This window comes from Myotis lucifugus, unplaced genomic scaffold (genome assembly GCF_000147115.1).
Source record: "Myotis lucifugus unplaced genomic scaffold, Myoluc2.0 scaffold_287, whole genome shotgun sequence".
Classification (NCBI taxonomy): Eukaryota; Metazoa; Chordata; class Mammalia; order Chiroptera; family Vespertilionidae; genus Myotis; species Myotis lucifugus.
In genome coordinates, this window is record NW_005871335.1 from 154,588 (window position 1) to 181,750 (window position 27,163).

A 27,163-nucleotide genomic window follows, 5' to 3' on the forward strand; every position below is an offset into this window, starting at 1 on the left:
GATGTCAACTTGCCTGGGTCTGGCCCAGTGTGTACGGTGATTCTAGCTTATATCCATCCTCAGTGCTTGGAACACTTTGTCTCTCAGTTAGCCAGTGCAATTCTTGATGATCTGTATGTTCTGTCTAGTGTTAGTGGTAAATTGGGATCATACAGAATGGTGGACTGGGTACAAATGAGTTTCATCCTTGTCTCAAAACTTCAGAAAAAGTTCAGAAGGGCAGAGATATAAATACTACCAACTATGGCATTTCTTCCCCCCAACACCCACCCCCATATTTTTAAATGAAACACATTAAGCGAAATAAAGGAATTTTTGATCACTTTGGTTTTCCCGGGCAGGGTGTCAGCTCCTGGTACTCTTCCAGCTGTCAAGCCAGTATGGGCCTATCACCCAACTTGTCAACACTTTTGTCCACATTCCCACTGACTACAAACACAGGCATCACACCAACGTCTTTGGATGTAGACTGAAATGTCCCAAGGGCTGTTCAAAGGACTGCAGTTTTATATCATGGATGACTCCACTACCGCATTTTTCATGCACTCATCCAACTTTGATTGGGTACCTCTTAGGTACCAAGCTTTGCATAAATAATGGGATTTCCAAAAAAAGACACATTCTCTGACCTCAAGAAAGTTACAGTTTTGTGTGAAAGAATGACTTGGAAATAGGTAAGTGTGGGGCACTATCTCAATGCTAAAATGTAGGATAATCTAAGATCAGGGGTTCATGGAGGAAGAGACCTACCTGGTGGTGTAAAAGTCAAGGACTTGGAGAAGAGCGTTATCCCTGGCAGGTCCAATGGTGCCACATAGTGCACTCGGGAGGTCATTCACGTTCCCTATGGTGAGCTGTGCTCTTCTCAATGTTCCTGCTTCCCATGGAGGGGGCAGAATTGGCCATTAAAGGGAAAACAGTGAAGTCCTTGGGATAGGGAATATGATACTTTGCATCCCGTATCCCATGCAAGCAGGACTTTCTCAACTTGCAACATCTCAGTGCTCCTTCCTGAGTTACCTCTTCAATGAGAAATGCAGTTTCATAGGGAAGCAACTGCTCATGGCTCCTACTGTCACGTTAGACCCAGGTAACCACATGTGCTCTAACTGCCTCTCCCCCCATATATTTGGCTCCATTGTTCCTTCTGGTAAACCACCTGGCACAGGTATGATTGTACGGAGCCAGGCTTGGAAGCTCGTTTTGCAATGTGTATGCTTACAGTTTGGTGCGTTTTGACTAAAGGTGAACTTTTATTAAGCATTGTCCCTCCCCCTATTGGTCCCTTTACAAGGGCTCTTCTGTTCCCTCGTGCACCATTTTCTTCCCTCCCACACCAGGGCAAGCTCAGTTGAGTTTTGTTCTTTCCCAGGTCAAGAGATCACTGTAATGTCCACATGCAGATGTTTCACAGCTGTGTTTTCTTCGTACCTAAGTTAATTAAGTTAGTTAACTCTGTCTTGCAGCTCGTGATAGGGAGAGAAAAATATATATAAATAGAGGAGAGTTGTAAATGTTTATCTCAAAACAATGTGAAAGAATTAGCAGGTGAAAATATAATTACTTTATCCATGGAAACAGGTGAGATTCCCAGGAGTCATCCAGAAATGTGCTTTATGGGCTTGTGGGAGGAATAAAAGGGCTTCCAGCAATAGGTCAGGTCCCTAATGGTTAGTTTGAAAAGCCCAGCATGGGATTGTGGGCAATGTTTGCATGAGACCCCTCCAACTTTGGTGGCTTAGCCCAATGGAAATGGGGGGGTGAGGAGGGCCTATTGAATTTTATGTAGACTTTAGTGACTAATTTCAGGAAGTCTGGAAAAGATTTCATATTGCACATACCTTCTACAGTGTTTATTGATCAGATGCCATTTACATGTCATTGGAAACTCATGTAGTTCCATTCTTTTTTATTTTCTCTAAAGTAGCTCATGTCTAAATATTTGAGTAAGAAGCAGAATTAGATGACAAAATCCCCTCTTGCTCTAAGACAGGAGTCAGAAAACTGTGGCTCACAGGCCAAATCCAGTCCTCTGTCTGTGTTTATGAATAAAGTTTTATTGGCATACAGCCACACTCATCCATTTATATATTGCATATGGCTACTTTTGTGCTGTATTTGCAGAGTAGGTAGGACAGGGACAGTATAGGCTTCGAAGCCTACAACATTAACTATCTGGCCATTTACAGTAGAAGTTTGCTGACTCCTAATACCCCATACTTTTTTAAGTGGCTTCCCTTCTCCGTGCTTCAGTTTCCTCATCTGCACAGGAAGAGACTGGAGCAACAAACTCTGTATCTCTTTCAAAATCCTGATATTCTGAGTTTCCTTTCAAAGCTCACAAGTTCTCAAATTGCTCCAATGAGAAGGAGAATTAAATGGAAATGGGTTTTCTTTACTATCAGGAGAGGGGCCCTTGCCATGTGCATCGCCTCATCTGGCAGTGATGACAACTTTTATTGGCAGCATAATGTCTTTGATTAAACACCTAGAGTTTCCCCAGACGCTGGCTGCATGTGAAGTGAAGAAATCCCAAACCATAAGCAAAGAGAAGCAGAGAGCCCCATGGAAGCTGGTTCCTGTTCACCTGTTTGCTTGGAGGAATTCTCAAGCAGCTCCCTACTCGCTGCAAGTTAGACATAAACGAGATGACTCATGAGGGTCTGGCCATGAATTAAAGTGGAAATCCAGCACTTCTTTGGTGCTCTGTCTCAAATAAGCTGTTCCCAGCACATCGCAGAACCTGAAAGGAGGCACCTTTTCTGTGTGCTGTTCTGCCTTTCAACTGATTGAAGAATATAAAGCCAGACTGGGCCTTGGAAAGCATATTACATAAAATGCCTTTATTTTCTTCAACTCAAGGCTGCAGTGAGCATATGTTGTAATGATATCCTTTTAAATGATGTCTCTTAAGTGGACACTTCGCAGGCTGATAGGCCTTCCTTATAGGGGTGTGTGTGTGCCTGTCAGTCTGTGTGGGTAAGCACACACACACATACATGGGAGAGAGAATATGAATGTATCTTAAAATATGAAAATTTAGTCATCTTAGTTGCATTATAATTAGCTTTCCCTTTTATGTCATCTTAAGAGCAAGCATCTTTGCTTTCTCTTTTCTTTCCATTTATTCAAAATATTCCATTTTATTGAATTTTGCTTTTTCTTTTTCCTCATTGCTTTAACCTTTGGTGGAAAGGACAGCTTCTTTAGGATATAGTCAAATGGCAGGAAAAGGTAGAAAAAAAAATTTTAATATGTAATGGGGTGCACACAGCACTGCAATTCAGAAGAATAGGGAAAGATGTGTCTTTTATCCATTTAGTTAAAACATTATCTTCTGATTAGTGTTTCACTCTATCTCATTTAGCATGTAGAAATAGTGCTATATATAGCCCCTGTAGGTCAGTGTTTGTCAAGAGGGGTGCCACTGTTCCCAGAGGAAGATTTGGAAATGGGCGAGGCAACTTGAAATTGTTTCAGTGAAAGAGGATCCAAGTAGCTCCAACCCAGGGGTCACAGAGACTATACTCTGCAGTACAGTTGACAGTTCCAAGCAATGATAAATTGTCCCATGTCCCCGCCAACATTCAAGTGAGTGAAAACTATGTTCTCTATCTGAGCCTGCAGTTGCACTTCATTTTGCATCTGAACATAAAGCATCTCTTACATAGCTTTGATATACCAGTTCTTCGGCAATGCAAAAACCATGTAAATCAAGGGAGGCTGGTAGTTCATCTTGTTCCAAACTTTGCCAAGAGTCGGTTCACTATTTTGGAAAATCACACCACTGAGAGAGCGCTGCTTGTGGGCCCTGGGATCTCCAGTACAATACAACCTCATTATTCCCACCTGTTTCAGCCAAACATCCAACTGCTTCATTTTATCTCCTAGTGCATCATACCCAAGTATTTACAAATTGAGATACATATTTTATTGTAATTTATCTCTGCATTTTTCCTTTATATCATAGTTCAATAGTTAAAGCATTATGATATGTATATATATGTATATATATATATATACATACATATATATAAAATACGTGTGTAAGTTAGCAGTCAAACTTTTCAGTAAAGAGCCATGTAGGAAATATTTTAAATTTGTGGCCAAATGGTCTCTGTTGCAACCATTCAACTTTGCTGTAGTAGGAAAGCAGCCACAGACATTATATAAATAAATGGGCGTGTCTGTGTGTCGATAAAATTTGATTTATGGACCCTAAAATTTGCGTTTAGTATGATTTTTACATGTCACAAGAATTATTATTCTTTGATTTTTTTCTCTCAACTATTTAAAAACGTAAAGCCATTCTTAGCGCTTGAGCAGATCAAAAACAATTAGTGGGACATCTTTGGCCAGCTGACGATAGTTTGCCAATTTCTCTTCTAGTGCCTCATGCTAAAGCATTTACACATTGAAACATATCATCGATTATAGTTCCTTTAGTTCTCCTTTATATTTTATAACTAAAGCACTATGTTTATTTTTCAAAATGAATATGTGTAAATACTGTAAACAACAGTTTTTGTGAAACTACTTGATAGCCCTAGCTGATGTGTCTCAATTGGCTGGGCATCATCCAGTGCACCAAAGGGTTGATGGTTTGATTCCCAGGTAGGGCACATGCCTGGTTTGCATGCTCAATTCCTTGGGGGGGGGGGCGGGGTACAGGCGTCAGCTGACCAAAGTTTCATTCTCTCCCCCTCTCCCTTCCTCTCTCTTTAAAAAAATCAGTTAAAAATCTTAAATAAAGCTACTTGGTTAAAAAAATTAATGTAAAACAACAATTTTTGAGAGCTTCGTAGATCTTTTCTTGGAATGATTAAATATATGCAAGAGAATGTAGCTTCTCCAACAGTTGGCTCTGAGAATGAAAGAGAAGGCTGTGTTTATGGTTTCAGTTGTTCAAATGACAGGCAAAGATCCTGATGGGATAAAATTTGGTGATTTTTGATGAAATTCAGAAGTTCCTTTTTGATAAGGAAATCCATCCTGACTAATCTCTGATGCAAAGCCATTAGGTGATGTCCACAGTTCAGTGCTTTTGAGCTTTCAGACATGTGTATCTTTTCCAGGCCTGGGACATGCTCCATGACTAGCAGAGCTATGCTGAAATATCAGTTCTTTTCCCCTCATTAGGATGTACTGTCTATGAATTTAATTATCATCCAGGTGTGTATTACAAGGTGCTTGTTTCAAAACTGGGCCACTGTGTTTGAATGCATTAGGGGACACCTGATCTCACAGATTTCTTAGTCCTTGAGATTCCCCTCTAGCTCCTATGAGGACCTCCCAATGAGTTGGGAAGGAATAGGAGGGTGAATTATATGCAGTGGCAAGGTCAGTGGGAGAATCAAAATCATTCTGAACTGTAGTGAAATGTCCTTTGTCCACCTACTTGGTGAACTTTGCAAACATATTACTCTTTTTTTTAAATATATTTTATTGATTTTTTACAGAGAGGAAGGGAGAGAGATAGAGAGTTAGAAACATCGATGAGAGAGAAACATCGATCAGCCGCCTCCTGCACATCTACTGGGGATGTGCCCACAACCAAGGTACATGCCCTTGACCGGAATCGAACCTGGGACCCTTCAGTCCGCAGGTCGATGCTCTGTCCACTGAGCCAAACCGGTTTCGGCGCATATTACTCTTGATCTGGTATCTTGGCTTGGTCATACTGAATGGTTGGTCTCCTTGGCTGCCTTCACATCTCCTCGTCTTTCCCTGGTGCTACTAATACCTGGAGTCTCTGTGGACTCTTTCTCTTGGCTCCCTGGCTGGGCAGAATCCCTCCAGCCTTTGCTTGAAGTCACTTCTCCCTTTGTCTTCTGCCCCAGAACAGATGCACTGGCTTTCAACTCAGCTGCCTGCAGGATCTTCCTCAAGGGCTATGGGAACATCTGGCCTCCATCCATGCCATGTGGGAAGTCAAAGCACTGGCAACTTCACTCTACTTTGATGCACCTTGAAATGTGATGTTTTTCCAGAGCCTTAAATAGGATATTTGTTCCTCTTATATTTGTTTCTAAAATCTCCTATCCCCACTGTCAGCTCCAGGAGAAGTGGGCTTCTCTTTTACTTGTCCTATGTCATAAACCCGCCTTCATGACAGAGCTGCAAGCCTCGGGGGTCTTATTGTCATAGGCAGAAAAATGTATCTCCTCTGTACAGGGCAAGATCCTTGGGGCTAAGCAATTGCAGCTCATAGGGAAGCTAAAGGAACTCAGCAGATCCTCTCACTAGACAAAGCATTGCTTTCAAACCCATTGTTTTGTATGTTTTCTCTGACCCTGAATGAGGAGTCTGAACAAGGAGACTGAAAAAAGAACAAGATTTAAAGAAAGGACATTCAAGCAGAGTTTTAACATTTACTATATACTAGACAAATTATAATTATGATCTGAAATTACATTGTTTTCCTCCAATGGGACTAAGAGCTGAAATGTGAATGCGGTTTAATTGGTGAAGGGTTCAGCACAAGTGTAAGTGTCACCATACTTTGGGGTGTATCCCCATATGAAATGGTATAGCCCCAGTTCACCCATCAACTGTCATAAATGTCAGATGATTCTGAGGCCATGTCAGTATGAGCTCACAGATCCCTGTGAGATGTTCCAGTTTCTTGGGATTTCTGCTCTTTCTCCCTGTGATGTCCAAAGCCCTCACCATGATTATTTACATTCTTATCTTCATTCTTCTTGGAACTGAGGAGAGCTGACTGATTGCACCCTTCCTACTTCTATTTTAGCTTTTTCATCAAACTCCCTACCTCTCTGTTCCTAAGAGTTCTGTGCATATGCAGGATTTTTGCCTGGCTTGTGGATGGAATCAGCCTCCTCTCAATTCCAGCAGAGGGTGTGTGTGTGTGTGTGTGTGTGTGTGTGTGTAGGGAACAGAAGAAGAAAAGGGCTGAGTCGGAGGTAGAGATGAATGACAGGGGAATTCAAATAGGCTTAAATATATAATTATACTCTATTTCTATTAAATAGAAATATCTTGAGTGCTTCTTATAATACTCCATGACAACATATTTACAGGATAATGATCTAATTGAACAGAAGGAGGGAGAGGGTTGCTGTTAGTAGGACTTTGAGGGAGAAAAGTATTATTTTATGTATATTCACACTTCTTGCTTTGACAGCCAGGACACAGTACTTCTCTGCTATTATCTTACTCTCTCTTGTTTTTCCTTTAGCTCAACAGAATTCACCAAAAATCCATGAAGGCTGGTGGGCGTACAAGGAGGTGGTCCAGGGAAGCTTTGTTCCAGGTAAAACATTTACTCTCATTTATAAGAAAAGAATTTGAATGAAATACGGTATTATTTCCAGAGTTTTGCATTTGCTACATGGCATGGACTGTATTGCAAAAGGCAGCATATTCTGACTTACGCGTTAGATGAATACTCCATCAGGAGAAAGTGTATGGAGCGAGTGGCAATTTAACCAAGACCGCCTTTTTCCATCTGAGTCTCCATCCCAAGGTCCTTGCACCTGCAGGTGGCTCTGTCAAGGAGAGGGTGATGGAGGACTGAGGGTTGAAGCTGTGTCTGCTGGAATTTGGTGAAGTGAGAGAGAGCCGTTTCTTAACATGAGTGAAGCAGGGAGTCTGGAGAGGATGGCCATGGCCATGTGGCCTGCTGGGATGCATGCTGTCATTGATGTCACTCCAGGAGCATCCGTGGTCAGCACTTAACAGATTGGGCCAAGCACCAGCTAAAAATAACAGGCAAAGAAGATGCTGTCAGCGTCGGGGGAGGGAACTGGAGACGGGTTGGAGGCAGAAACGTACTGTGACTTTAGTTTAGAAGCGAGGTGGAGGGTCCCTGTCTTTCCCCACTCCTCTTATTCTAGTCGTGGTCCCCATCCCTCTGGGGTGTTTAATGAAGACTTTAGTGGGGAGAGAAGCAAGGGGAAGAGCAAGAATGTTCAAGAGAAGGATGGAAGGGAAGGCAGGTGAGATATTTCAAAGTATTTTAACTGCTAAAAATGAGAGGGTAAAAAAGAAAGCTTTCAAGAGGAGCCAACATGGGGTCCTCGCTCAGGCACTGAGAACAGATGACCTCAAGTGTCAGTTGGGGTCTTTGTAATTGGTGGCAAGTGGAAAGAGCAGTGCCCCAGGTCGCCTGGCTCATCCACATGATCGACGTGATGTCATCTTCTCCTGTTCTGTAGAGTTCACTACATTCGCGGTGCAGAGCTAAGCAAGTTACCAAGCTTCTCTTCGCGTCCCATTTCTCACTTGTGACGTGAACATATGATAAACAGTGCTATCCATGGCTTGTGAGGGAAAGCCTGCTGATCACACTTGGGGACAAAAGCCACACTAGTGATGGCAGAACAGAAAGTTGGAAAGAACCCGCATCTTTTATGGCCCATTGAGCATTGAGTTGACCACGGCATTGCCTCAGCATTGATTTTCTTAAGTGAGAAAACAAACCTCTTATTGTTGGAGCCACTTCGAATCAGGCTTTCTGTCACTTGCAACCCAATGCATTCTTCCAGGTTCAGGTTTCTCAGGACACCGTGGGAGGAAGGAAGTTGGAACTGGGTCCTGACAGTGTTTAGGATTATTCCAAGTGGAGAAGGAGAGGGTAGGGAATGTCAGAGTAAACAGCACTGGCAAAGAAGATTGAAAATGCACTTGAGGGATGGTGGGTACTTCTGAGTATCTAAAGGGCAGGGTACATAGTGGAGCCGGATGTGTGAGAAGGCCAGCAAGGTCCTTAGAGGCCAAACCATGAAACTCTCTGTGTTCCAATTATAAGAGCTAAGATACAATCCCTTTAAAAATAGAGGTATTGACCCAACTGGCATGGTGCAGTGGTTGAGTGTTGACCTATGAACCAGGAAGTGATGGTTCGATTCTGGTCAGGGCACATGCTTAGGTTTTAGGCTCGATCCCCAGTGTGGGGCATCATGAGGTTTTTGGGTTTTTTTCTTTTCATGTTTTTTTTTCTTCATTTTTTTTAAATCATCCAGGCAACAGATGGTAAGCACCTATACTAAGACTGTGAAACAAAACAAAACAAAACAAAAAACAGAAAGAAAAATGGGTTTTTGTGGGATTTGTTTAATAGCATTTAAAGCATATATCTCTTTCTCACACATGTACATAACACATTTATAATTTAGCATAAATATATACACACATTTAACACATTTCAGAAAAATGTGTGCCAAATACTATCTATTCACATTTCGCTTATCCAAAACAGTAGGGAGATTGGGCATTCCCTTTAGTGGAGGCACTATGCTAGGAGCTAGGATTTCAAAAAAGAGATGGCCACACTTCAAGTGTCTGCGTAGAGATCCTAGGAATAATGGGAGGACAATAAACAGTTATAAGAAATGTACTCTTCCTCGGAGATATGACAAACTCCATGGGATCATGACACTGAGTTTCTAACTGTCTGAATGATGAATAGAGGAATTCATAGCTTCATTTCTGACCAGGATGGCAGAAGGGTGCTTTGACTCAATGGCGCCATCCTCTGGTGTGTTCTTTAAAATCGAGTAGGAATGGTTCGCCCAGGCTAATCAGCTCATTCAACATGCAATTTCCAACCCTTCCTTGTTGGGCAGTTTTAAAAGCTTAAGATTGTTAGAAGATGAGGATAATTACACCTGTTGGCAGCCACCTGTGGTTTAGCAGTAATGCCTAATTACCTGTGTTGTTCAAAATGGCCAATTTTCTTTGCTTAAGAAAGGCTTATATTAGATACTGGTAAGACAAACAAGAGCTCGCTTTTCTCCCAGCAGTTCTCCCAGTAGGGGATGCTTGCTGTCTAGGATGGCTGGCCTGGGGTCATGCATGACTCTCATTCCTCCACATAGTAAATGGTGCCTACTAGTTAGAAAACTAAATATTACTTTTCTATTGCTGTGTAACAAGAGGCCACATATTTAATAGCTGAAATCGACACACATTGATTGCCCCACAGTTTCCTGGGTCAGGAAGTCCAAGTATGGCTTCACTGGGTCCTCTGCTCAGGGGCTCACAATGCTGCCAAAGGTGTCAGTGCAGCTGTATTCTCATCTGGGGCCGAGCTTTTGCAGGTCCTTAACAGGATTCAATTCTTTGGGGGTTATAGGACAGTGGCCCTAGGCCCTACAAGCTGTCCATTCTCCATCGGTAGTTCACAACATGGCTGATGGTTTCTCCAAGGCCAACAGCAAAGTGTCCTGCCTCAAATCTTTCCCTTCCTTTCTGGGAAGGCCTTGTCTCTCTTTTTAAAGTTAGGCCTACCCAGAGTAATCTCTCTTTTGATCAACTCAGCGTCACCTTTGGGGACCTCATTTACATCTACAAAATGTGACCTACTCACATTTGAAACCCCAGCTTTTCCTAAATCCCACCGCCTCTCAGTGGAGGTGTGTACACCATTTTGACCTTCCAATATGAGTAGACATTGTTCTAGCCTAGTGTCTTCAAATTGAGAAGTAGGTAATAATGTTCTTTGGGTGGGATATTGCTTGTGTTGCCTTTACATGAAGAATATCCTCAAGAGAAAACCAGAGCGGCTTCCCCCACCCCACCTCAGATTTCTCGGCCACTTTTCTCAGATTTACAACAGATGTAGAGGGTGAGGGAGAAGGGGGGACTTAATACATGACTCCCAGGCTTCTTTCAATGTGTTAGAGCAGTGGTTCTCAACCTTCCTAATGCCGCGACCCTTTAATACAGTTCCTCATGTTGTGGTGACCCCCAACCATAAAATTATTTTCGTTGCTACCCCATAACTGTAACTTTGCTACTGGAAACAATATGTAATTATATATGTGTTTTCCGATGGTCTTAGGCGACCCCTGTGAAAGGGTCATTTTACCCCCAAAGGGGTCGCGACCCACAGGTTGAGAACTGCTGTGTTAGAGAGTGGTGCTGTAGTCCATTGTTGAGATGCAGAAACCATTCAGTCAAGTGGGCAGGACAAGGTATATAGAGACTCCTGTGGACAGCAGCACTCAGGGGCCCATCCAGATGTCACCCCAAATTGCTCTTCCAACTTTCCCCCTGCCCTCCTCTCCCTGGCTCTTTTACCCTCTGGCCCTAGAACCTAGCTTCTCATGTGTCTCCCCACTAGGGCCCACGTCCTTGTGTTTAGTGACCTTGCCTTTTGGCCTCTGGCTCAGGCTCAGGGTTTGCTTCTCACCCTGTACCCAACCTCCTACTCCATCTTTGACCCAGAGGTTCTGTTGACCGTGGTATCAAGTGAAACACAGGACATAGGTTCTCTCCCCTCAGATATTCACTACGTGGCCACCCCAACCCACTCACTCTAAAGGGAAGAGGGTCCCATAGTCCCAAGCTTACCTATCCTCCAGCATCATTCAATACACCCCAGTTGAGAGCTATGTAAAATAATTCTATTGGTTTCCTGTGGTTGCTGTACAAATGAACACAAATAGGGGCTCAAAACAATACACATTTATCTTACATCTAAAGATATATATATATATATATATATATATATATATCTAGACACACACACACACATATATGTATCCTATCTAAAAATAGGGAATATGCTAATTGACTGTCATGTCATCACAAAGATGGCAGTGCCCACAGCCAATAGGGGGAATATGCTAATTGACCATCACACCCTCAAAGATGTCAGCACCCACAGCCAATAAGGAGGGAATATGCTAATTGACTGCCATGCCCTCAAAGATGGCAGCGCCCACATCCACAAGATGACAGTGCCCAGTCCTCTCAGCCCCGCCAGAGTGGCAGGCGTGCGGCAAGGCCAGGCCTGCCCCCAGGTGTGCGGCAAAGCCGGGCCTACCCAGGGTTGGCCCAAGGCGCAGGCAAGCCTCAGATGGCGGCTGCCCAGCCGTGCAGGGCTGCCCGAGGCTCAGGTAACCAGGGCCAGTCGAGGCTTGCGCTGCCAGGAGTGGCAGCAGCAGAGGTGTGATGGGGGTGTCGCCTTCTCCTGATCGCCAGGTCGCCTCCTGCCCCTGAGGGCTCCCGGACTGTGAGAGGGGGCAGGCCGGGCTGAGGGATCCCCCTCCAGTGCATGAATTTTCATGCACCGGGCTTCTTGTATATCTATAATTCTAGAGGCCAGATGTTCTAATATCAAGCACATCTTAATACCCCACTTTATGACATCAATTTCTCTGCTACAAAAATATATACAAGCCTTGTTTGGTTATAGCATTTAATTTTAATTTCTCTAACAGAGAAAACTTGCATTTGACAGAGTCTTGTGGCATATTGTTTGGTCAAGGGAATACCCTCTGCTGTGGGAGCCAGTCAGTTCTTATTGTGTAAGTTCTCATTTTATGCTGAATTCCCTTGAGCAGGGAGTCAGTGGGTGCACACCCCAGTCTCCATCCCTGAACTTTGCTTTTGTCATTACCAATCTTCTTCCTCCTTTGGGTCATGGAACCAGCAAGGAATATCAGCAAGTGCATGCTGGCTTGACTATTCCATGAAATCTTAGGCAAGTCACTTAGTATCTCAGTGTCTTGATTTCCCCACTTATAAAATCAGGATGTTGAGTGACATTTTTCAAAGACCCATTCTGGCTTCAATATTCTCTGAGAGTTTGCTAATGCGATACATGATTGGTTTGGGAGATATATTTAGCAGCATTAAGAAATAGAATATTGATTTTATTCACAGGATAATTGTGTTATATTCTCAATATCAGTGTTTGGAAATGGAGTCGGTGATGTAAGTGTGTCTCTCCAGATTTCTGATCTCTCTTCTCTAAGAGAAAGCAAGTAGAATATAATGGAGACATTCACCTCAGTATAGGCGGGTGATGTTACACTGACTCATCACCCTCAATTATAAATATCTTAGGTATAATGTTTCCCAGAAATTGGGATGTGTGGAGATTAAAATTTACTCAGAGCCTGATAGATGCCAAACACCCTGCTAGACACGGGATCCAAATGGGAATAAACCAATGCTCCTGATCTTAAAGAGAGCCTTGACAAGTTTAGAGACAGATGGGCCAATCAGAAATTACCATTTACCTGGTCAGGGATGTGAGATGGGAGTGGGGACACAGGAGAAAACAACGAACTCTGCCTTTGGGATCAGAGAAGGCTTCACAGATGAAAACTTCTCTTGAAATAGGTCTCTTTTGTTGTTGTTGTTGTTGTTGTTAATCCTCACCCAAGGGTATTTTTTTCATTGATTTTTAGAGAGAGTATAAAGGAGGGAGGGAAGGGAGAGAGAGAGAGAGAGAGAGAGAGAGAGGGAGAGAGAGAGAGAGAGAGAGAGACATCTATGTGAGAGAAACATTGATTGGCTGCCTCCCAACTAGGACCAAGGATCAAACCTGCAGCCCAGGTACATGCCCTTGACTGGGAATCAAATCAGTGACCCTTCAGTGCACAGGCTAATGCTCTAACCACTTAGCAACACCGGCCAAGAAAAATAGGTCTTAAAAAATATGTAAGTATATGTTAGGTGAGCAAGATGGAAAAGGACATACCTGGCAGATTAAATGTAATGGAATCTGACCTTTTGCTAAAGAGCAGATTGTAAACTTCTTGTAGGCAGTAGGCACTCCTATTTATCATCTCATCTATGGCAGTGCCTACTATTACCAAACTCTAGAGCTGTGTGGTAGAGAGTGCACTTGTCTCAGAAGATCATGCTTTTGTGTCCCACCCCGTCATGCACCGACTGTATGTTGTTGGCAAATCACCTACCTTCTCAGAACCTCGGTTGACTCATTTGTAAAATAAGGATAGTAAAACCTATATCAGAAACGTTTTTGTAAAAATGAAGTTATGTACTAGACCTAGATGTGCCTTATGGACTCTTGAGAGCACACAAAGGTATTGCTATTTTTGTTAGCATAATGTTGCATTGGGCTACTTAAGGTTGCCGGGAAGAGACTTGCTTCGTTATACCACTACCCTGAGGTCCTGGTACCTCCCTCTAATCCAAGGACGCCCTGGAGACCTTTTAACTGTCTGTTAACAATATCACATTGTACACAAAGATGCAACTTGAGCACAGGTACACATGAAGCCCCCCGTAGGCTCCACTCCAGAGAAGGTCTGTTTGTTGTCAGGTTGCAGCCATCCAATGGGGAGCACTCCTGTTGGGTGGGCTTTTGCACCAACCCTTTCCAGAGGTACATGGCTCTCTAGTACCACACGCTAATCCCTGGTCCAATCACCACAAGTATCTCTAGCCAGTCCACCTCTTGGGAACCTTCTAGACCTAGCCAGTCAGAGGTGTACCAAGGGAGGCTCATTGGCAGGGGTCCACTCTGGGTACAGGCAGAAGGGAACACATCAGCTGTAGAGAATTTAATAACAATACTGAAACCCACCAAACGTTCGATCTGCTTTTTATTACCGCCCCCCCCCCCATGTGCTAGAAATTCTAAGAATGCCAGTGATAAAATAACCTCTCTGTGAAAAAACAAATTTGTATTGGTCTGAGCTCTAAACAATGCCTGTGGTTGCTGTTGTGTTTTAATAATAAATGTGTAATCTTTAAATGAGTGCATTTTTGTTACTTATCCTTTAATAAGCACTGTGTCTACAAAGAAGTTAATTAGAGGGATTCTCAGTTATTCTATTAGCTTCTAGCACACAGGGACTCATCTACATGCATTTGTTCCCAGAGGACAATGCTAAGGGTCCAGAATTGGTGGAGTTCACTGTAGGGCAGACCCTGTCACCATCCCCATAGTAGCACGTATTCCTTCCTGAATTTAAACAGTTGATACAAAATAAATGACGCCAGCACTGCGATTGTACACACAAAGACCCAAAAAGTGAATTACTTCAATTATGTCATTCTGGGGGACTATTTGGAGTTTTCATGTGTACTTAAAACTTAAAACACTGAATCAGAAAGTGAACTGCAAGGCATAATATTTTTGTTTCCTAACGGCAGTTATCAACTCATCCATGCAATATTTGATTGAACCCGAAAAAGAATGCTTTTATCCTTGAAATTTAAAAGTTGTTGTTTGTCTTCAAACTAAAGAAAAATAGTTATCAAATGTTGTGTGGGGTTATTATTGAAAATAATTGTTTTTCGAGAGAGGGGACATTGAAACAAATGATCTACTCCTGAGTCAAATACTTGAGGTATGCCACTGTATACAGCCTTAGGTTTAGTAACTTTACAATCACAGAAAAGCCATCCAAAGGGGTGGGAAACCCAACAGCAGAGTTCACGGCTGCCTTCTGGCAGAGAAACACTGGGTTTCTCTGAGTGATGCTAACTGAGTTAACATCCGTGGCATTGGCCTCATTATCTCCTGGCTTCCTAGCTAGCTTAAAAACCATTCTCCCCTCCTCCTGGCACAGCTTCCCATTTGAAAGACATGCCTCAGTTACCTTCACAGGCCACAGAGACAACTTCTTTGAAAAGCAGCTTGGTGAGCTGTTGGGAGGTACCTTGTCAGGGTAAATACTGCTCATTGAGTTGTTGTGTGATAATGGGGTGTTTGCAAAATTGCCAGCAGGATGCTTCACACTCGGGTGATATATTCCTTGTCAGGTGGAAGACAATCAAAAGCAGCAAGACTATAACCCCCAACCAGGGATCCTACTTCTTACATCTATAAGAGGATGACAGGGAGGTGCCTGCGGTCTTTGTTCCAGAATGTTAGCTTCTATAACATTCACAAAAAGACAGACTATATAGCAAAAGCTTTATGCAGCAAGTATCCAGCATGGGATGCTTTTAACTTTGCATATTTGGCAAAAGGAAGGAGCCAACTCCCCTCCTCCCATTCCAGACTGGATTTTAGGGTCCCAGTGTATTGATAAGGGCTGGAAGGGGGATCTCCTTTCCCCCACCCCCAACCCATTCCATGCCTCCTTATGATTGGCCCCCATGACAGCTGTGATGATTTTTGCATTCCAACTCCAAATTGCCCTTCAACCTGTCCTCTCCCCTCAGGGAATAGAATTAGGTCACCTTTTCCTGCCAAGTGCCAAACCATTGGCTCCTTTTCAGCCAGGGCTCCAATTGTCAATGGTTCTCCTTTAAAAAAATGTTTAATTGATTTTAGGGAGAGGAAGGGGGAGGGAGAGAGAGATAGAAATATCAATGATGAGAGAGAATGTTTGGTTGGCTGCCTCCTACATGCCCCCTACTGGAGATCGAGCCCACAACCCGGAATTGTGCCACAACCCGAGAATCAAACCATGACCTCCTGGTTCATAGGTGGATGCTCAACCACTGAGCTATGCTGGCCGGGCACTCCCGGAGATTTGACTGATTTTTCTCTCCAGAATGATCTTTCTAACACTGTAGCAGTTGCCCAGAATTATGCCTCATTTTAGAGTGTTCTATATTTAAACTAGGAGCCCAGCGCGCAATTCGAAATCACGCAGTGCCGCCCACCCTCAAGTCGCCTCAAGTCGCCGGTCCGGCCCTGCCTCCCTCTCCAGCCCTTGAAGCAACCACAGCCACTGCTGATCAGGCCCTCCCCCAGCGCAGGCATGCAGAGGCCCCTGCTGTCCCGCCCCGACGCTGCGCAGGCAACCTCCTCTTGTCTGGTCGACCTGTTATCGCATCCTGGTTAATTAGCATATTTCTCTAATATATATATATTATATATATCCTATATAATAAAAAGCTAATATGCAAATCAACCGAACAGCAGAATGACCAGTTGCTGTGATGCACACTGACCACCAGGGGGCAGGCGCTCAATGCAGGAGCTGCCCCCTGGTGGTTAGTGTGCTCCCACAGGGAGAGCGCCGCTCAGCCAGAAGCCCTGAGCTGGGCTCATGGAAATGCTAAGGATGTCTGGCTGCCGGCTTAGGCCTGCTCCCCGGGAGCAGGCCTAAGCCATCAGTTGGACATCCCCTGAGGGCTTCCATACTGTGAGAGGACACAAGCTGGGCTGAGGGGACCCCCCCCCCCCCCGAGTGCACAAAATTTGTTTTGCACCGGGCCTCTAATTTACACACACACACACACACACACACACACACACACACACACTGAGTGGCCAGATTATTATGACCACCCCATCAGTACTTTGTTGGGCCACCTTTTGCCTTCAATACTGCAGGGATTCTTCTTGGCATTGACTCCACAAGATGTTGAAAGGTTATGCGAGGAATCTGACACCATTCCTGATGAATAGCACTGTCTAGTTCTGTGAGATTTGATGGTTGTGGAACCAGCTGCCTGATGGCTCTTTTAACTTCATCCCTCAAATGTTCAATTGGATTGAGATCTGGTGATTGTGGGGGCCACCTAAGCAAGGTAAAGTCTCCCTCATGTTCTTGAAACCACTCCTGCACAATACAAGCACCATGGCATGGCGTATTGTCTTGTTGGAAGAAGCCATCTCCATTGGGATACGCCATCAACATGATAGGATGAACTTGATCAGCAACGATACTTTGGTCTGTTGTGCTATTCAGACGTTGTTCCACATGAATTAAAGGGCCCAAATCATGCCAGGAAAAGGTGCCCCAAACCATAACACTGCCCCCACCAGCTTGAAGGGTTGTATTCATGCATGTGGGGTGCATGCTTTCATGCTGTTTCTGCCAAATTCTCACTCTGCCATCTGCATGATGCAACTGGAAACGTGATTCGTCGGATCACATGACTTTTTCCCAGTGCTCAACTGTCCAATCCTTGTGTTCCTGTGCAAATTGGAGACGTTTTATCTTGGTAACTGCAGACAGCAAAGGTATTCAAACAGGCCTTCGGCTTCCATATCCATACGATGCAGTGTACGGCTAATTTGCCTACAAACGTCAGGTGGTCATAATAATCTGGCCACTCAGTGTAGATCATGCCTTTCTTGCATTTATTTTTCCTGGGAAAATGCTACCCAGGTTGATCAGAAAAACTTATACTTTTATCCCATCCATATGAAAATATGTAAGTAATATAATTATTATTCATTATATATGTCATTTTATAGTATATCAGTATCACAGCATATTTATACTTCCCAGTTTTTGATTATGCATTTTGTGTTAGGGCAGCTACTTTTTCTTGAAATTTGGGTTTGAATAACTCAGTGATTGTGGTGCCATTATCTGGATTGGTGAACTGTGACAAGTATGGGTTTGGAGTGGAGAGAGTCCAATATTCTGTCTTCACCATGTTTACTTTGACATGCCTGTGAAACATTCAAGAGGAGGCAAGATGGTGGCAAGAGAGGTCTAACGGGATATGTACATTGGCCTCCTGGGCACATACAAATAGCATTTAAAACCACTGACCACTTATAGGGGTGATTACTTCATAAGTTGCATAAATATCTAATCACTATGTTGTACACCTAAAACTATTGTAATATTGTATGTCAACTGTAATTGGAAAATTTAAAAATTATTTTAAAATTTTAAAGATTATCCAGGTTGATTTAATTTTACTCCATTACCAAAGTTTAAGATTCCTACTATGTTTATTATCAATATCCTGAAATTTTTCCATTCAAAAAACACTGAAAATGTTAACCTTTCACTTAATTTTAGCATAGGTCTAATAAGTATCATGTATATCAAAAGGATGATTCCCAAATAATAGTCACCACTTTGAAAACCATTGGCATTTTCTGTATGTTTTTTTAACTCTGAGGACAATCTTGTCAAGAAGGCATCATTAACACCTTGTTCTAGATCTAGAAACTGAGGCTCCAGGTGACTGACAGTCTTTCCCATCACCATACCACCGGAAAGGGAAAAGGCTATAATTTAAACATGGAACTTTAAATGCTATTTCTGCTCTTTATATATCTCTATTAAAAATTCTTAAATAGACTTTCCTCTTTAAAAAAAACCACTGAGTGAATGAGATTGTCTAAAGAGAAATTATAGCTCACAAATAGATTAGAAACCAAGAAAAGCCAAAATTTTAGATGGGCAGAGCAGGAGGAAGTTTACCTACTGTGACAACTCACGTTAACATGGGACCACGTACGCATTTGTTTGAGTTAACAAACAATCATACCACACTTAACTTCATGCCAGGCATGATTCCAAGCATTTGGCAAATGTTAATTCATTTATTCCTCACAACCATCCCAGGAAGTGGTTATGATTATTAGCCCCAATTAAAAATAGAGAAATGGAGGCATGTGAAAGTTTAGTGTTTTTCTCCATGTCACATAGTAAATGATAGAGCTGGAACTCTAACCCAGATAGTCTGGCTCTAATATTCTGCCTCAGTACTTCTTAGCATCCTGTGGTCTCACCTGGGATTAGGGAGACCCATTCCTAATATGGCCAGAAGTGAAAGTTTCTTCATATAATCTCTATTTTGAGATCTGCACTCAACATCTATAGAATGCAGAGAAGTTCTTAAAAGCAAACCGAAGAGCAAATTATGATGATGGAAGAGGATCTGAGAGTCCAAGTACCTCTAACATAGAAAACATCATTAGTGCAAAACAAAAATGAGGACTGATACATAGACTGTATTGATAACCTAATACTGACTTGGATTTAGAGCTCCATAGTTATAATTGAGCAATGAAAGCCACACTTTCTCTCCAACACGGATGTAGTTTTTCTAAGCTGTTAATTTAGAAAGTCACTCAAGAATAACTCAAAAAGAGGGGGGTAGGGTGTTCATCTTAATGCTATAAGGAATCTTTGTTATTTCCCAACCATAGTATCTCTGATAGGTGACCACCCACACTCTGCTCACACATGTTCTGTGTCCAGTCAGTGCCACCTCTGGGGGGACCTGTTCTAATAAAGGAGAGCCTGATTACTTAGAACCTTCTCTGTACTGTTCAGCCAAATATCTCTTTCTTTATCTCCCTCCTATTTATCTGCTTTGTCCCCCTGAATCACATAGAATATATGTTATTTAAGTAATTGACAATTATTATGAGGTTCCCTTCAAGTCTTTTTTATCTGGATTAAAATCCTCTGATTTTTTTATAGAGCATGGCTTTCAGACCCTCTCACCAAACTAGTCATTATTCTTTAGAGAAACTCTAATGTGTTACTTTTACACTCAAATGTGATTGCCAGAAATAAATATTCTAAATACAGAGTGAATGGGTCAATTGTTTCCCATGGCACCTAACTAGACTTCTGTTAATGCAGTGTAAACTGGTATTAAGGTTTTTTGTAATGTGGAGAGATTTAATTTCTAGGCCTAGCTGAACCACAGGTAATATAAAACACATTTATTTCTCACCCCATTGATGTATGGGTTGCAGAGGTAATCACAGAAAGCCATGGTTCATCCATCTGTCTGAACTTTGGGTGAACGTTTGTGCTGATATCAGATTAAAATATCAGTGTAACTTTCGTTCTCTGAATTAAAGCAAGTGCCTATTGTTTAAGATGATCACTTCTCCTCTGAAATTTCCTATCGAGTGCCAGCTATAAGGAATAAAAGTATTTTTTAAATCCCTATCAACAGTGAGAATGTAGAATCAATCTAATATTTAGAGGAGAAAGTTGCTCATCCTGGGCTTTAATGCTGTAATAAGGATACTTACAGACAGAGAAGTGGTCTATATGTATGTTCAATCTCAGAATCATTTCAGGGGCAGGAAAATAAATATTTCTCCAGATTCTTAAGAACCAGGTTGGAAAAAGGGGGAATGATTAAACCACATTTCACACATCAAATTGATTACACAAGAGTAATCATAAAATGCGGGAGTTGGGAGCAACTTTAGAAATCATTTAATTTAATTCATTTTAGAGGTGAAGAAATGAGACTAAGAGAAGGAAAAGTATTTGCTTATGACCACATAGATGTTTTGTGGCCCAACCGGCCTTCTGAACCTCTCACCCCCCAACCCCAGCCAAAATTCTACTATAATATTTGGAATGTTTCTTGAAAGACATCATCTCTTTTTAAAATTAATTCTAAATAGGGCTCAGAGGAACACCATGGGCTTAATTGCAAGCACATTAGTATGATTAAGACAAAAAGAAAAGGATAAGCAAAAATTTGTAAGAAAAATGTCTCAAAGAGTGTAGGGCAGGGAAGCAGTCAGGAGGACTAGAATTAATTATCCCTTAGTATGTGGAGCCTGTCTCCATTTTCAGAATGCTTGCAAAATGTGTTGAATGCTTTGCCCCCTGAGGTAAGTAGGCAGGACAGATCTGATTTCATCTCCTGAGGACCCAAAGGCTCAAAGTGGGTGAGTGACTTGAACAGAGTAACTCAGCTATCAGTTGGCAGAGTCACGGTCAAAGTCTAGGCTATTAAAATTGTTCAGGGTTGTGTTCACTGCACGATTTCTCTCCACACAATGATTAATTATGATGCACCCTTTTAATTACAAGTTTACCTGCTCTTGCATCGGTAGTTCTGTTGCCCTTTACTGGATCAATTAATGGACACTGAGTCTCTGTTCACATCTGCTTTACATTTAATTCGCTCTACTCTTGGGCATTCTAATTCATGAAAGCAACGTGGCATCACACAGAATCAGACTCACCGCAGCGCTGCCACTTATTAGCTGTGTGATTTGGGCAACAAATGAGTAGCCTCTCCAAGCTTCTGTTTGCTCATTCATGAACTGGGAATCATAACACCTACTTCACAATGTTTGTATGAGGATAAAATGACTGACAAGGAATGTGTCTAGTGGGTACTTGGTGACTTCTTTTCTCTCCTTACGGCCACAATGGGTTCTTAAACTGGACCAGAGGGCTGGAACAAAAGCAGGATAACGTATTACTTCTTTAAGAATTTTCTTGTATGTGTCTAAATTATTTTAAAAATTCTTTTTAAGCATGACACCTTGTTCCCTCTATCCATTCAATGGCTATTGATTGAGTGCCTTCTATATACCAAGCATTTAGATGCGGTAGGTACAAATGGATAGAATATAGACCTAGACGAGTGTGGCCCTTCACCTTGTGATGCTTGCATTCCAGAGTAGAGGCAGGGATTAAACAGCAACTCTCCAGGATAACGTATTACTTCTTTAAGAATTTTCTTGTATGTGTCTAAATTGTTTTAAAAATTCTTTTTAAGCATGACACGAGCATCAACCTATGAACCAGGAGGTCATGGTTTGATTCCCTTCTATATACCAAGCACTTAGATGCGGTAGGTACAAATGGATAGAATATAGACCTAGACAAGTGTGGCCCTTCACCTTGTGATGCTTGCATTCCAGAGTAGAGGCAGGGATTAAACAGGTAAGTAAACAAATGAAGTATAATTTGGGAAAAAGTGCTGTGAAGAAAATAAACAGTGCCCGGCTGGCGTTGCTCAGGGGTTGAGCATCAACCTGTGAACCAGGAGGTCACGGTTTGATTCCCAGTCATTGTTGGGGCAGAGGATAATGGTATGTGAGCAAGGTCAGAGAGTGTGGCATGGCACAGAAATCAAGCTTAAAGTATGATGATTTTTCATCATTTGGGAGAAAGATAAAGGAATTCTAGACTGAGGGAACAGAATGACCAAAGGCATAGAGGTTTGAAAAGTCATGGTATATATGGGGGAAATACAGGCCATCAGCGTGGCTCAGACAATCTTCATGGAAGGATGTCTGGGAAGGGATCATGGAAGGATGTCTGGGAAGGGAGTGTGGACTAGTGTCACCTAAAGCCATATCATGGAGGGCAGGTCCTTGGGCATAAAGTGAGAGTAAAGAATTCAAATCACTATTCCTTAGATTCTCAGGAGGAGAGTTTTCTATTTGTTTCTTTTTGGGAAAACATGTTGGTTCTTTGACTAATTACTGCCTATCACCTTTACCTTCTTCTATGCAAATCAGTGGTGTTGTATGAAATGTCTGATGCAGTCCACTTAGAATTAAGCAGATTTTAAAATTGCGTATCCTGGTTTTAAAGTCAGGTGTCACTCAGTGATCCCTATCTTGCTTGATCTTTGAAATATCTATATAATTGATTGTATCTCCTTGAAACTCTCCTCTTAATTGCTAGGATAACATCTCACAAGTCTTCTCTTCCACTTCTCAATGCTGACTGTATGGGCATTGGTGTACACCCTCTTCACTCTACAGAATATCACTGGGTCATGTGATTCACTGCTATGGATCCTCAACTGCCAACTGGGAGATCCCAAATTTACATAGCCAAGACCTTTCTTGAGCTCTAGGCAGTTTCACTTAGATATCCTACTTATTTCCCAAAGTGACCTCATCATCTTTTTTTCAGAATCTGCCCCTCATTCTTGATTTACCATATCATCCATCTCTATCATTCTCCCTTCCTCCATCATAATGCAAATGCTAGTTTTTCACTCAAAGAGCCTATTGAAGACACTTCTTCATTGTCTGGCCTTGCCTGTCACATTATCTTCACCCACACCTCATATTGCAGGTCTGTTCATGACTATGAACCTATTCTGCTCTGACACCCAGTTGTCACAATGCTAATAACAATTGCTCATGTTCATGAAAGGCTGGCTGTGTTTCAGGCACTATGCCAAAGCACTTTATATTTATTATCTTATGTAACCCATGCATCAGCCCTATGCAGCAGGTCCTTTTAGTGTCCCTGTTTTTGGAAGAGGACACTGAGGTTTGGAGGTTAAATAACTTACCCAGGCTTGCATTTAATAAGAGCCAGGGCCAGAATGCCTACTGTGAGGCATGATGCTATGCTGCTTGTCACATGCCTTACACAAGCTGTTCCCCTGCCTGGAATTTCCTCTTCCCACCTGTTTCTTTTGACTGGTTGACTACTATTTATGCCTTAAGATGCCTCAGGTGTCATCTCCTTCAAGAAGTCTTCTCTGTGGTCCCACTGCTTCCTATTCTCTTAGGGTTCATACACACTCTATCATCTGTTATCCAGTTTTCTTCCACTAGACCGATAGCCCGTGTCACATGCATCTTTTTCTATCCAGAAACTAGCACAGCACCCAGGATTTAGTCAGAACTTCCTACATAATTTTAGAATAAGCTTTTGATTGAAGCCCCAATTCCCTCCGTCACTGACTGTGTGACCTTGTGTAGGAAATTGAGTCAATATCCCTGGCATTTTTCTTCTCCTGTATAAAATAAAGAAGTTGGATCAGAGCAGTGGTTCCTCAAGTGTATATCAGCATCAATATCTCCTGGGGAGATGTTGGAAATGGAAATTCTCCAGCTCTACCCCCGATCTGGAATCTCTGGGAGGGGGGTCCAGAAACCTCTGTTTGCAGCAAGCCCTCCTGGTGAGACTGATGCATGGCCCTATTTGAGAACCGCTAGACTAGGGGTTAAAAACTATGACCCAGGGGTCATATCCCACCTGAGGCCTGTTCTGTACAGAAAAGTTTTGACAGTGTCTCGGCTACATGATAGGATCACTGTGGGCATTTTCAGTTCTACTTCCTCAGCAGCAAGTCCAGTGTGATATCTCTGATTTTTTTTCTGTATTATTATTATTATTATTATTATTATTATATCCCTGATTGATAAAGGACTGCCCGTCAGCAGACTTGGGTTCTGGACCACATGGTCCTACGTTGCTGTAATGTAACATTTCTACTCTCCAAAGCTCAGCTTTCTCATCCTGAAAAATGACTTTGGAGTAAGGTTGCTGTATAAGTCAGGGTCCAGTTAGAGAGAAAAAATAACTCAACCATGCCAGGTATCTCAAACAAGGGGAATTTAATACAGGAAACTGGGGTACACAGATATGTGAAAGGTAAAGGTGCACAGATATTTAGTCCTGGGCAAAAAGGGAGAGCCAAGGCAACTTGGCATGAATACAACCAGAGAGAAACTCCAATGTTAAAACCCGGAGAGCAATTAAGGAAGAGGCCACAAGCAAGAATTTGGGAATTGGGAGGTGCATCCAGAAGGACTATAACTCAAACCAAAGAGGACAGCATGATGAGCTAAGAAAGCATTGCCCTGTGCCTGGTATTTGGATGGCCAAGTGGGGCACAGCCTTATGGTTTCTTGGATTAATAAAGGGTCGTGGCCCTGTAAGTGCTTGGGCTATCAAAGAAGCTGTGGCCCAGCAGGAACTAGGATACCTGGGGCAATGCAGTCCTACAGCTGAAGACTGCACTGGGCTGGGACTCTGCTGAGGAGTGTAGGGCCCTGCAGGCTGGTCCTGGGATTGCCGGGGAAAGCTGAAAGGTGGGATCATAGCTGTTTGTTGGTGCTGCTGCAATGGAGTTGACAGAGGCTAAAGCTGGAAAGGGGCCTCCTTCTCCCTCCTTCCAACTTCCAGTTTCCCACTGATGCCTTTCATTAGCAGAACCTAACATGAGGCCAGAACAGAGAATAGAAATGGGGAGGGAGAGCCCTAACCGGTTTGGCTCAGTGGATAGAGCGTCGGCCTGCGGACTAAAGGTCCCAGGTTCGATTCTGGTCAAGGGCATGTACCTTGGTTGTGGGCACATCCCTAGGAGGAGGTGTGCAGGAAGCAGTTGATCGATGTTTCTCTCTCATCGATGTTTCTAACTCTCTATCCCTCTCTCTTTCTCTCTGTAAAAAAATCAATAAAATATATATATATATTTTTAAAAAGAAATGGGGAGGGAGGGAGGGTCTTAAAACTGAGACAGGCAAATAACCAGCAGGGTCATTTTGATGACCTTCCAGGTCTATTTTCTACTTGGAGAATTGTAATATATATATTGATTGCATAGAAAAGTCATGGGTACAATCATGCCTTCTTCACCCACCTCATATGTAATAGGACATAACCATCCTTTAAGCCTGGTATTAGCCACGATCCTGATGGGCAGGACTCTAAAGGAGCCTGTTTACCTCTGGAACATTTTAGACCCAGACAAGTATAAAGCAAAGGAATGCTTTGTTTTGTTTTGAGCAACAGTTATGTCTCAGGGACTCATTGTTTCCCAATGCAATGTTCACCAATAGATTGAATTTCAGTTCTCCCAAGAATGTTCTGAGTCCAGACTACTCTTTTGTCATTTATATTCACCCTCATTCCTCTGGCTTCAAGGGAGGGCTACAGGCTTCTAAGTACCTCTCCAGCCCCATCCCAGCTATCCTGTTCTCTACTGACTTGAGCTGTGCCCTAGACTAATTGCTTTTATTTAGCAAAATATAGTTCTTACTTTGCATTGAAGACCCTTTCAAACACTAATTCATTCAATCCTCATAGAAACCCCACGATGCAGGTGCTGTGATTAGCCATATTTTGTAGGTGAGGGATTGAGATGTGGAAAGGTCAGGTCATTTTCCTAAGGACACACTGGTGAAATGGGAGAGCAGGATTGCACTGGATGCAGACAGTCTAGCTTCAGACCCCACTGGTCACCACACTAAGATATGATGGACTCCCATGTACCCGTCACCCATGTCTGCCACATCTGAAAATGCTGCCATATTTGTTTTATCTCTTTCTCTTCTAAGAAATAAAGCTACAATTATAGTTAAAGGCATCTGTGAACCTCTCCCTAATCTTTCTTTTCTTTCCTACCTAAAGCAAACACTGGCCAAATTTTATATATGTATAACATACTATAGATATGCAAACTTTTTACCATATACATTTACTATATCTATTGATATGTATCCTTTAAGCAATTTATAGTACATTTTCATGCTGTCAATCTTTACTGGTATGGCATCCTACATTACATATCCTTCTGCAACTTTTCTTTTACACACAACATGTTTCTGAGATTTACTGAGATTGGTTTTAGTAAGCCAGGAATGTCATTCCTGGGTTCCAGGGTATACACCTCTTCAATTTTACTAGGTACTTCTGCAGTGCTTTCCAAATTGATAGTAACCATATGTGAGGTGTTAACCCATATCCTTCCCAACACCGGGTGTTATCAGGCCTCTGCATTTTCTCCACATGATGAGGCTGAAGTGGCATCCCCTGCTTGTTTTCTTTGGGTTCACATGGGTATGAACCCCACGATGCAATTTTATGCTTCTCCCTGTGGTGCTTGCCATTTTGCTGGGAATGTTTTCCTGTTTCTCCATTTAGCACCATCTATTTTCCTTCATCACTCAAATCAGAAATTCCTCTGAAACCCCTGGTGCCCCCCCCTTCCCCAAATGCATTTTGCTGCTTTCTCTTGTTCATTCCCCAGCATTTATATCCTAACTGGAGTAATGTTTATGTCAGTCGCCTTCAATAAGTAGGAAGAGTGCCCCCTTTCGTTCTCAAAAGTGACCCAGTTTGAACAGTGCACCAGTGGTGGCCTTGATGTTAACTCCATAATGGCCTTTGTTGCAGTTTATTGATCTCCCATGTGTGCCCGTTTTCTCCCCTTGCAAATCTGAGGTCTCCTTGACCCCTGGTTTCTTCACCGAAGT

The 27,163-nt window shown here is 42.5% G+C and overlaps 1 protein-coding gene across 1 annotated transcript in view; it reads left to right on the forward strand.

Moving 5' to 3' along the window:
* CA10 (carbonic anhydrase 10) overlaps positions 1-27,163 on the forward strand; it is a 360,899-nt gene that overhangs the window by 62,579 nt on the left and 271,157 nt on the right. Inside the window, exon 2 of the mRNA XM_006099862.3 lies at positions 7,199-7,273. Coding sequence (XP_006099924.1) covers positions 7,199-7,273 — 75 coding nt within the window. The remainder of the gene's footprint in view (positions 1-7,198; positions 7,274-27,163) is intronic.